The following is a 12,583-nucleotide window of genomic DNA, read 5'->3' on the forward strand; positions in this document are numbered from 1 at the left end:
GCGACTCCCTGTGTCTGGTGATGTTTCGGTCGTGATCAATAGCAGCCTCTCTCAAAGTGGACACTGACAGACCTCGCCAACATGGTTGCGTGGTCTGTACCCTTGCCTTTAATGTTTCCTTCAAACCATCCATTAGTACAGATACTGCTACTTCTCGATGGTTTGGATTTGTCCTAATGTCCTCTATACCAGTGTACTTTGCCATTTCTAATAGTGCCCGGTGAAAATATTCTGCAGCTGTTTCTGACTCTTTTTGTTTAATGGAAAATATTTTGTTCCATTTAACAACTGCTGGGAAATGCTCCTTTAACTGTAAGTTTATCCTTCTTACGTTATCTTTGTTGTACACATCTGTAAGAGGTACATCCAGATCTAGTCCACAATCAGCTAAAAATTGAGCTGAGTCGACATTGGAGGGTAAACATGCTCTCAGCAATATCTGCCAGTCTTTATTGTTGGGCTCTACAGTGTTTCCTAAGTCTCTGATGTATTTTTGGCTGGCAACTAAATCTTTTCTAGGGTCAGGGAATTCAGACACTATGGTCCTTAATTCCATTCGGGAAAATGGGCTGTACATGGCAATGTTCCTTATGGGAGTGGCTCCTGATACATCTGTTTTCCCATTGGGAACTGCTATTACCCTAACAGGAGTAATTCTAACAACCTCATTCTGTGTAGATTCTACAGCTTGTGGTGAAATAGTTTCAGCATAATGCATGGTGCCGTACTTACCAGTTGATACGACCTCACCTATCCCTCCGCTAGGGGCCTTTACTAGTCTCGTGGGTGTTGCTGTGCCTACTGTGGTCTCTGCTATGGTGGCTGCTAGAGAGAGCGCTGAAATCGTTGTCGCTTCGTCCTCTTGATCACACTCCTGAGGAAAGTTCAAAACAGGGTACAACTTGCACGGGTTAATACTTGCATGGGTTAATGGGTTAACATTATCATTAACATTTACACAGTTACTAAGTGATTTTGTGTTACACCTTAGTGCGTCTTTCTCCGTAATCAACTTCTCTCCTGATATATATGGTGGCGGCGGGGCCGTGGCAATTAGTTTTCTGTTAGAGCCAGATCCTGCCGCCTGAGCCAAACCTCTCTGTATCTCACCTTCCTGTTGCCACAACTGTAAATAATCATAATGCTGAACTCGTCTCTTTGTTGATTTTATGAGACATATCCTCCTCCTTAAATTTTGTAACACCTCTGGGCTGAAGCTACCTATTCTTGGGAATTTCTCCCGGTCTTGTACCGTCATTCTCTCCCATTCATCACATAAAACCTCTGTGTGACTTCCATATTTCTCACACATGATATACCTGGCCGACCCAATTGGTCGGACCACTGAATCAACCCGAACCGAGGTTGATCGCCCCCTACCTGAACAACTGGCCCCCATAACTCTGCAGGCGTTGCTTGCTCTACCTCTGATCTCTATATCAAGGTCTTCAGCGAACCCTTACAGAAAACCAGATTGTTCACAATAGGCTGACGGTGGCGGTTTACCGAGTACCCCACTCACTCGCCCACGCCGACCAATGCGACCTGATCACACCGATATGGTGCTGGCGCACTCGACCCAGGGCACCTATAAAAACCGTTGTTTACTGGAACATGCGAGGGTTATCCGCAGAACACTTACTCTTTCCAGTAAAGGTGAGGTTTGTCAGATAGTTCCTGAGTGACCAGCGAACTTCCCTTCTTGAAAAATAAAAAATTACACAAATCACGTCAGAATGTACAAATAGCGTTTGTGACCCCTTTACTCTAATGGTACTAGGTCAGATTACTAACTACTGTACACAATTACGTGCGGTCCAGTCGTTCAGTACACAAACAACTAAGCTTGTGTACGGAAAGACCAATGGAATCGAAACTTACGACTGCGAATTCCTTCAGCCAGAGCTTGTACGGCCTATATGGGTCTTGCACCAACCCTTCTTTTGGTGTTGTGCCTCTGAACTGTATAGCGGACTTCCCTGTTTACTGTACCTGGACCTGCTGGTCTACTATGACCTCCTGGTCTTGTTCTGTACGACCTCCTGGTCTGACCTCCTGGTCTTGTTCTATACTGGTCCGCTATACTCTAATGCTCAAATATTATGTTTAACCAAGGATGCCTCCCTAGCCACCGTGCACGTCACTTACACGCGTGTACCTCACGAGTACTCGACTTTTCTTGTGGTTCAACCTTTAAGTTATATAAACTTATGTAATACAAAAACACTCACTCATCACATGTACACTTTTGCTTCTATTTCTATTTCTGCGCAGAAATTTTTCTTTAGCCCAGCTGTGTTACCAATTAGGAGCAGGATCTGTTAATTTAAATTTTGGATTTCCAAAAATAGACTTGCGTTATTTATGCCTGTGGCGCTATTTACCGCTTTGCGTTACTTATCGCGTTGCGTTAAAAATCAACTTATCGTGACTTGAGCTACGTGGGCGTAACCGGACGCTCCGTTGCGTAATGTACGCTGCGTGCGTCTGCCTTTGGATTGCGTACACAAGTCTTTTGTTAGGGACACGTGTACGCAAAGCAAAGATCCACTGTAACACAATTTATACTTTTATCAATGTAGATGATCCTTGATCATCTACCACACAACACACTGACTTCGCCTTATCTCCCAGGCAAAACTGTGTGTTTGTCTATCTTTTAACTATATTACCTTTACTCTTAAACTATGAAATAACGGCAAATCTTTTTTTAGCACTTTTTTCAACTATAAAACTGGCAGACAGGAGAGTGATATACGAAAATGAAAAAGAAAAAGAAATGCAGATATATATATGTGTGCGTGCGTGTGTACGCAAGACAGAAAAATAAACAGTTTTAAAAGACACTAGCGTTTTGTTCTTACCTCCGGTTCCCGGATTCCTTCAGCACTCTTTTATCTAAGCGAAGCAGACGCTTATCCCGTCAGCACTACGAGACAACCTCCCGCCCTTTGCTGAGGGATAATGTCTGCTGATCTACCTAGTGCAGATATGTGAAGGACAGGACGAGCCGCCAATTGATAAAGCAAAATATTTATCGTGTATATAACCCTATATGAGGTCTTAGAACACTGTACGCTATCTACGTAAGAAGTACCGTAAGGGTACGCAAGTTGCGTATCGATCGCTTAGCCGTGATCGAGACGCTCAGGCGTCGCGTTCACTCACGGCCAAGTGATCACAGGCAGGCAGACTATTGGCTGTTGACTATCGTAATGATTCGCTATAGCGTAGCGGCGCTCGGGACCACGAGGAGATCACCAGCGATGCAGACGCTCACAACGTTAAACCTTTATATCTATACCTTTAGCAATGAAATACACAGCAAACCTTAGTGTAGAGACAAAGTGTAAGTGCAACCTTGTGTAACCTGATTAACTACAAAGCTGCTTGAGCGTCACCGACGCTCAGGGAATATTTAACACTAAAAAGAATACACAGATACCTGGGCTTAGGGTCCGAAACCTATTATGTGTATTATGACTATTATACTTGCAAAAAGAATCACAGTACAAAGCATACACTACAATATAACATAAACCAACTAACCAGATAACTACACAGGAAATACAATATAATACAATTAAGTCTAATCAAGGGAAAATACGAGAGAAAGAGAGGAGAGGGAGAGAGAGAAATGGCTCACAGTAAGACAATATGATTACGGAGAGAACTTACGCACAAGGGGAACGATCGCATGCGCCTCGATATCCAGCTCCCGATTATCAGCAATGAGAACCGTTGAAGAGAGTGCCGTTGGATATGGTCGGCCTGCTATTTATGCCCCACACACAATACAATTCAATGGTCCCTACAATCTCATTGTTCATTGGACACAGGAATTCGGCTTCGTATTATAACAAAAGGTCATAGGTTGATTCATACAGGTGGGCTGTGACTATTTCCAACTGCTCAGGTGGGAGGGAAACTGGGTTTCCCGCCGCATGGGTAATAAAGTGCAAATAAAGTAAATGTTCATAAACTTCTTATGTCCATAACTATTCGCACGAGCGATTGATCTGCTTCAAACCAACACCGGAATATTTCTAATTAAATATTCTTCCGATGGATACTAAACACCACTGTATTACTCCTATCTGACCCTTCGTACCAAACAAAGAGGGATTCCTCTGTTCATAAACATTCTATATTAACCAAACTTTCAGAATCTATCAAAGGGACCATGATCTACAAAATACATTATTTGTGAAAATATGTAACGATTGAGTCGCACGCTACGACTACACAAACTCTACCGTAAATACGCATACCGTGCACCAGCGGGTGCACGCAACAGCGGGTATGCGCCTTCACGGGAGAGCGCACGCATGCGCAGCGCGGACCAGTGTGAGGTGCAAATATGGCAGTGTGTATAGAGATATTTTTCTGACTTTGACACACTCTTTCCTGACTGTCATAACAATAATGTGCAGAGAAGCACGCTTTCCTGGCTGTCATAACAATAATGTGCCGTGAAGCACGCTTTCCTGACTGTCATAACAATAATGTGCCGAGATGCACGCTTTCCTGACTGTCATAACAATAATGTGCAGAGAAGCACGCTTTCCTGACTGTCATAACAATAATGTGCCGAGAAGCACGCTTTCCTGACTGTCATAACAATAATGTGCAGAGAAGCACGCTTTCCTGACTGTCATAACAATAATGTGCCGAGAAGCACGCTTTCCTGACTGTCATAACAGTAATGTGCAGAGAAGCACGCTTTCCTGACTGTCATAACAGTGATGTGCAGAGAAGCACGCTTTCCTGACTGTCATAACAATAATGTGCAGAGAAGCACGCTTTCTTGACTGTCATAACAATAATGTGCCGAGAAGCACGCTTTCCTGACTGTCATAACAATAATGTGCAGAGAAGCGCACTTTCCTGACTGTCATAACAGTAATGTGCAGAGAAGCACGCTTTCCTGTCTGTCATAACAATGATGTGCAGAGAAGCACGCTTTCCTGACTGTCATAACAGTAATGTGCCGAGAAGCACGCTTTCCTGACTGTCATAACAATGATGTGCAGAGAAGCACGCTTTCCTGACTGTCATAACAGTAATGTGCTGAGAAGCACGCTTTTCTGACTGTCATAACAATGATGTGCAGAGAAGCACGCTTTCCTGACTGTCATAACAATAATGTGCAGAGAAGCACGCTTTCCTGACTGTCATAACAATAATGCGCAGAGAAGCACACTTTCCTGACTGTCATACAATAATGTGCAGAGAAGCACACTTTCCTGACTGTCATAACACTAATGTGCAGAGAAGCACGCTTTCCTGACTGTCATAACAATAATGTGCCGAGAAGCACGCTTTCTTGACTGTCATAACACTAATGTGCAGAGAAGCACGCTTTCCTGACTGTCATAACAGTAATGTGCCAAGAAGCACGCTTTCCTGACTGTCATAACAATAATGTGCCGAGAAGCACGCTTTCCTGACTGTCATAACAATAATGTGCCGAGAAGCACGCTTTCCTGACTGTCATAACAATAATGTGCCGAGAAGCACGCTTTCCTGACTGTCATAACAATAATGTGTAGAGAAGCACACTTTCCTGACTGTCATAACAATAATGTGCTGAGAAGCACGCTTTCCTGACTGTCATAACAATAATGTGCAGAGAAGCGCGCTTTCCTGGCTGTCATAACAATAATGCGCAGAGAAGCACACTTTCCTGACTGTCATACTATAATGTGCAGAGAAGCACACTTTCCTGACTGTCATACAATAATGTGCAGAGAAGCACGCTTTCCTGACTGTCATAAAAATAATGTGCCGAGAAGCGCGCTTTCCTGACTGTCATAACAATAATGTGCAGAGAAGCACGCTTTCCTGACTGTCATAACAATAATGTGCAGAGAAGCACGCTTTCCTGACTGTCATAACAATAATGTGCCGAGAAGCACGCTTTCTTGACTGTCATAACACTAATGTGCAGAGAAGCACGCTTTCCTGACTGTCATAACAGTAATGTGCCGAGAAGCACGCTTTCCTGACTGTCATAACAGTAATGTGCCGAGAAGCACGCTTTCCTGACTGTCATAACAATAATGTGCCGAGAAGCACGCTTTCCTGACTGTCATAACAATAATGTGCCGAGTAGCGCGCTTTCCTGACTGTCATAACAATAATGTGCCGAGAAGCGCGCTTTCCTGACTGTCATAACAATAATGTGCCGAGAAGCGCGCTTTCCTGACTGTCATAACAATAATGTGCAGAGAAGCGCGCTTTCCTGACTGTCATAACAATAATGTGCAGAGAAGCACGCTTTCCTGACTGTCATAACAATAATGTGCCGAGAAGCACGCTTTCCTGACTGTCATAACAATAATGTGCCGAGAAGCACGCTTTCCTGACTGTCATAACAATAATGTGCCGAGAAGCGCGCTTTCCTGACTGTCATAACAATAATGTGCCGAGAAGCACGCTTTCCTGACTGTCATAACAATAATGTGCCGAGAAGCACGCTTTCCTGACTGTCATAACAATAATGTGCCGAGAAGCACGCTTTCCTGACTGTCATAACAGTAATGTGCCGAGAAGCGCGCTTTCCTGACTGTCATAACAGTAATGTGCTGAGAAGCACACTTTCCTGACTGTCATAACAATAATGTGCAGAGAAGCACGCTTTCCTGACTGTCATAACAATAATGTGCAGAGAAGCACGCTTTCCTGACTGTCATAACAATAATGTGCAGAGAAGCACACTTTCCTGACTGTCATAACAATAATGTGCTGAGAAGCACGCTTTCCTGACTGTCATAACAATAATGTGCTGAGAAGCACGCTTTCCTGACTGTCATAACAATAATGTGCTGAGAAACACGCTTTCATGACTGTCATAACAATAATGTGCTGAGAAGCACGCTTTCATGACTGTAATAACAATAATGTGCTGAGAAGCACGCTTTCCTGACTGTCATAACAATAATGTGCTGAGAAGCACGCTTTCATGACTGTCATAACAGTAATGTGCTGAGAAGCACGCTTTCCTGACTGTCATAACAATAATGTGCTGAGAAGCACGCTTTCCTGACTGTCATAACAATAATGTGCAGATAAGCACACTTTCCTGACTGTCATAACAATAATGTGCTGAGAAACACGCTTTCATGACTGTCATAACAATAATGTGCTGAGAAGCACGCTTTCCTGACTGTCATAACCGAGTGACATCCCAATGAAGCCCATATAAAGTAATAGGAAGGGTAGGAAAAAGATAGCCACCTGGAAAGTAAGTATTCCCTGTAATATTCTACATATTTGTTGCCACATTCCCTTGCTTACTGGCAGAGCTTCTTTTTTTTCCCCATGTGAAAAGGTGCCGATACTCCCCTAAAGTTGATACAAGATGTAGAGTAGCCTTCATACTCTGGATACATTTTCAAACACTTATTTTATTAATTTCTGAAGTGATTTCCATGATTTTTTCCCCTTTTTACAGAACTAGTTCTCAGAATTACATTTTTATTTTTAAAGGTGGCAGCACAGCGTAGCGGCAGATAAAGGAAACACTGCTTCCCTGTGTAAATGTGCGGTGCTTTTTTTAAATGGCTTTGTGGTCAATCAGTTGTCAGAATGTTTTTTGATTTCAGTGGGGCCGCATTGTCCATTGTCAATGCAGGGTGTGTCAACTGGGTTTGATAGTGGATCCTAGAGCCAACTTCCCAAAGTGACATCTCTGATCAAATCTAATGTCTATAGGAAAATATTTCTTTCTTACTGACATGGCTGCTGAAAACCTACCATTGTGATCATACCATCAGATTAATGGCATGTGAGCACTCCCAGGGGGAACTGTATCAAACACTGGAGAGAGATAAAGTACAGTACCAATCAGCTACTGTAATTTTTCAAACACACCCTGTAAAGTGACTGTTAGAAGCTGATTGGTTAGTACTTTTTCTCCACTTTATTTCTCTCCAAGCTTTGATACGTCTCCCCTCTGCCAGGTAGCATACAGTAGCATATGAAAACAGTCTGTGTTATGCAGCTCACACCTACATCTTACATTGTAGAAAAGTCTCCTATGAGATGCCGAGGGGTTGTTTAATTTGGTAGCCTTCATTAGGTCGACAGGCACAAAGTTGACGTGGAACAAAATGTCGACATATGGACTTTTTCCTTCCTTGACTTTCCATGTCACAAATCAGAACCTTAAGTAACCTTGTGGCGAGTGAAGTGAGCCCGCGATTGGACATGTTTCTACAAGTGGTAGTCCCCGATGGAAAAATTCTCCACACTAACCCCAAAAATGCAAAAAATAAATAAAAAATAAGTGTTGACCATTTTGCGTTGACCATCATCAGGTCAACCTTTTGTATCTGTCAACCTTTTTCAGTGTTGACATTTCATCTCTTGACATTTTGTCTGTCAACCATATGGGGTCGACCTAATGTCTGTAGGCCTAAGTAATGTAGATGTATACCACATCCTTTTTTATTTTGGATTCACTTTGTTTTTTTCTGATAGAACTATAGTAATACAGGCACCTCATTTGCCAGCTAGGACGTCATTTCAATGACTTTATGGGAAATATGACATGGGGCATTGAGCAACTGATAAGATTTTTTATTTTTTTTGTAAACCCATGTTAATGAGAACACCACAGTCTGGCTTGTTTGTCGGCACATCAGCATGACTTGATTAACTATGTTCTCCTTTTTTTTGTGTGAATTGCAACAGGAACATGCGCTACGTAGCGGACAGTCACAGCGACAAAGTGATACCTGATGCTAAAGTGTATTCCACCCTAGTAGGCCTTTTCCAGGCTTTATTCAGAGCGGATTTACACAGACAAAGAGACCTCCTGGATCTGCTTCCTGAAGCCACTAAGTCCATTTATGGGCTGACAGGTACTGGTAATCAGGAGAGGAGCTCGTACTGTGATCTCACACCTCAAGCGGATGACATACTGCTCAGGTCTCTGGGTTTCTCCATTGACAGACGCCAAAGTTCCCTGGACGGTGCTGGTACCGGAGTATTTGTTTCCAAAGGGTTTGTGCCAAAAGGAGCTGTAGTATCTATGTACCCTGGTACGTTTTATTTCAGATCTAAAGCAAAGTGTAAAATATACCCTGTTTAAGCGCAATGCATTTTCCTAGACAGTCTTCATAATGATCCATAAGTACCAGAGGATTCAGGAATCCGATGTTCAGGTAATCATAAAGCCAGTTCCTGTGTGATTACTGACATAGCTATACCCATTGTAATGATCAGGGCCGGATTAAGCATTCGGGGGGCCCAGGGCACATAAGACAAGGGAGTCCTCTGCATCTTGTCAGCAACTCCCCCTTGCTGTTCCCGCTGTGTCCCCCCCATGAGAGATGACAGGAAGGAGAGTCCCAAATGTAAACGTCCCCTGGCTGTCCCTAGCTTACCTCCAGTGACCTGGAGTGTACGGTGGCCCGCTCTGGGAGTTCTGTGTAGAGGTGACGTCAGCAGCAGCCATCTAGCTGAGACACAGAGGCATTACTGTACCCTTAGGGAAGGATTGAGCGGTCCCGCCCCTCGGCTGACCCACCGTATACTCTTCCAGCCGCTGTGGGCAGCTGTGTGATGTGCAGAAGCTCCCTCCCTCCTCTGTGCCAGCATGTGGACTGATCCTGGTAATCTTCTCTAGCCTCCGCTGCTGCTGGTGGCGGAGGCTGGAGAGTGGAGACAGCAGTATTAGAGCTGGGGCAGAGCGGCTCAGGCCGGGGTACCCCCAGAGATAGGGGGCCCGGAGGTACTTACACCCTGCCTCCCCCCACTCCTTAATCCGGCTATGGTAATGATTGTATTCAATTATTTCACTTTCATATTAGGTAATGAGTGTTAACTGTTGTATGGTGCAACATATACAGTGTATAGACACCCAGAATATTACAGCAGACAAGCATCACATTCATCTTTCATCTCCTTTTGTTGTACTCTCTGTAGCTGTTTATATATCACTGTGTATGTTGCGTGCACTGACGCTTTCCCTGATTATATATAGCACTCCTGATATTCCTTCCTGTCAGACTGTCACATGCTGCGTACCAGTGTAATAATAAGCGCTTGTACAGTTCCATCTTGCTGCCGATTTTAATCTTAAATGTTCTAAAGAAATAATTTGTGCCTATGTATTTGCTACACGTGTATAGGGGAAGTTATGAATAATGTATCATTTATTTCTGAGTGTGTCTTTTCTGACAGGTGCAATTTACCAGACGTATGAACCCATTTTAATTCAGTCAATTGGAAACCCCTTTATTTTCCGCTGCCTCGATGGAATTCTCATTGATGGGAATGACAAGAAGATCTCAAAGTCTGTGTACAGGTGTGTCCATGTAGTGTGGCATAGTGATGCTGTAACAGCTATAGTAGTTGTGTATTAGTAGAAGTGTACGAGAAGAAAATATGCTCAGGGTAAAATAAGAACAGATTTAATGGTAATCTTACGCTTCAACTAACTGTGGGGTCTATTCATAAAGCAGTGAAAAGAGTGGAGAAGTGAGCCAGTGGAGAAATTGCCCATGGCAACCAATCAGCTGCTGTATAATTTTATAGTATGCAAATTATAAATGTTACTTCAATGCTGATTGGTTCTTCTCCACTGGCTCACTTCTCCACAGTTTTCGCTGCTTCATGAATAGACCCCTATATTAGGTAGTCTTAAGTGAACACTAAAGGTAAAATCTATGGAGTGGCACATTTCCACACTGTCATATTGTCGATACTTACAATGTTGACATTCAAAATGTTGACATCATTCACAATGTTGACATAATATCGACATGCAACATGTAGACATTGACAGCATGTCTACATTATGAACCTATAAGAAATAGGGTTAGGCTGCGGTTAGGGTTAGGCTGAGATAGCATGGTCACCATTCTCACTGTCAGTTTGCATAATGTTGACATGTCAATGTTGACTTTAGACCCTGTCGACACTGTCTGAATGTGGGTGTCATAATTACTGTCCTGGTATACTCTAACACACCCCTTTGAATGCCTAATTATTTTGTTCTGTCCATTTTTAGTGCATGGGAGCTGCTCTGTTTGGGGTAACAGGACATAGATTTAGTTCTCCTTAATCTGTACCTCTCTGTATGTCCTTGAAGATTGGCCCTAATGGGTACGTACGTCAACCAAGAGAGAAGTTTAAAAATAATATACCTTGTAGTTCATAAACTACAGTATTACCTATTAAAATTGAATTGATTAGTGCCCATTTTTAAAAAAAAAATTATTAAAAGCTTATTACCACCCCTTATCAATGACTGGTAGAACCAACCATTGTGTCTGTGTCACCTCCTACACATGCTGCTGGCCACATACTATAAGATTCTCACAAGAGATTGACCATAAGGCTAAGTAATGGCTTGTTCATACTGGTCGGTTGCTCAGCAGTAACAAGATAAATACAGTGCATCTGGGAAGTATTCACATCGCTTCACTTTTTCCACATTTTGTTATGTTTCAGCCTTATTCCAAAATGGAATAAATTAATTTTTCTCTTACGTCCTAGAGGATGCTGGGGTCCACATTAGTACCATGGGGTATAGACGGGTCCACTAGGAGCTGTAGGTACTTTGAGAGTGTGGGCTGGCTCCTACCTCTATGCCCCTCCTGCCAGACCCAGTTTAGGAAATGTGCCCGTTGGAGCTCCTAGGAGTTCTTTTAGTTTTATTATTTTTTTAAAGAGTTAGGTACAGGGAGACTGCTGGCACCAGCCTCCCTGCTTCGTAGGACTTACGGGGGGAGTAGGATCCAACCCTCTGAGGTTAATGGCCCCTATCCCCGCTGACCGTACACTGAGCTTCTGAGTGTGTCGATCGCAATCCCCTGAGGCGACCGCTCGCTCCCGCAGCACTGCCACCACCCCCTAAAAGAGCCAGAAGACGTCGGTGGTGAGTAGGACGCCGGCGCCCCGACAAGCAGAGAGCCGGTGAGAATGGCGGCATCAGGGTGGGAGCGCAGCGCTGATGCTGCGCTCCGGAGGGCTCAGAGGTATATTGTGCAGCGCTGTGAGGGGTGCCCTGGGCCAACACAAACACCCTTACACTGGTCACTATTGCTATCAGGGACATCTGTACTACTGCTAGCGCCATTACCTCAGGCCAGTATAATCTGTATAAGTGTGGGAAGATGCGCCATTTTAGGGGGCAGAGCTTCTCCTCAGAGCGGATCCAGCACTCACCAGCGCCATTTTCTCCCTGCAGATCACACTACAGAGACGCTGACAGGGAGCGCTGGCCCTCCACATAACTCCAGCTATCCTGTGCGGTACCAGGGGGTTATAGAAGGGGGGAATAGTGTTTATTTACATTACTGTGTAGTCTGTTTAGATTACTCAGTCAGCGCCAGGCATTTATTATTTTCTCTTACGTCCTAGGGGATGCTGGGGTCCACATTAGTACCATGGGGTATAGACGGGTCCACTAGGAGCCATTGGCACTTTAAGAGTTTGAGAGTGTGGGCTGGCTCCTCCCTCTATGCCCCTCATACCAGACTCAGTTTAGAAAATGTGCCCGGAGGAGCCAGTCACAGCTAGGGGAGCTCTCCAGAGCTTCTCTGGTAAAAGTTTATTTTAGAGTTTTTTA

At 43.9% G+C, this 12,583-nt stretch overlaps 1 protein-coding gene across 4 annotated transcripts in view; it reads left to right on the forward strand.

Annotated features, from left to right (window-relative positions):
* Nucleotides 1-12,583, forward strand: part of SETD9 (SET domain containing 9) — a 60,768-nt gene that overhangs the window by 5,468 nt on the left and 42,717 nt on the right. For all 4 annotated transcript variants that reach the window (XM_063962615.1, XM_063962604.1, XM_063962593.1 and 1 more), the window contains exons 2-3: nucleotides 8,698-9,047; nucleotides 10,192-10,315. In XM_063962615.1, coding sequence (XP_063818685.1) covers nucleotides 8,698-9,047; nucleotides 10,192-10,315 — 474 coding nt within the window. The remainder of the gene's footprint in view (nucleotides 1-8,697; nucleotides 9,048-10,191; nucleotides 10,316-12,583) is intronic.

The sequence above is a fragment of the Pseudophryne corroboree genome, chromosome 1 (genome assembly GCF_028390025.1).
Source record: "Pseudophryne corroboree isolate aPseCor3 chromosome 1, aPseCor3.hap2, whole genome shotgun sequence".
NCBI classification, from domain to species: Eukaryota; Metazoa; Chordata; class Amphibia; order Anura; family Myobatrachidae; genus Pseudophryne; species Pseudophryne corroboree.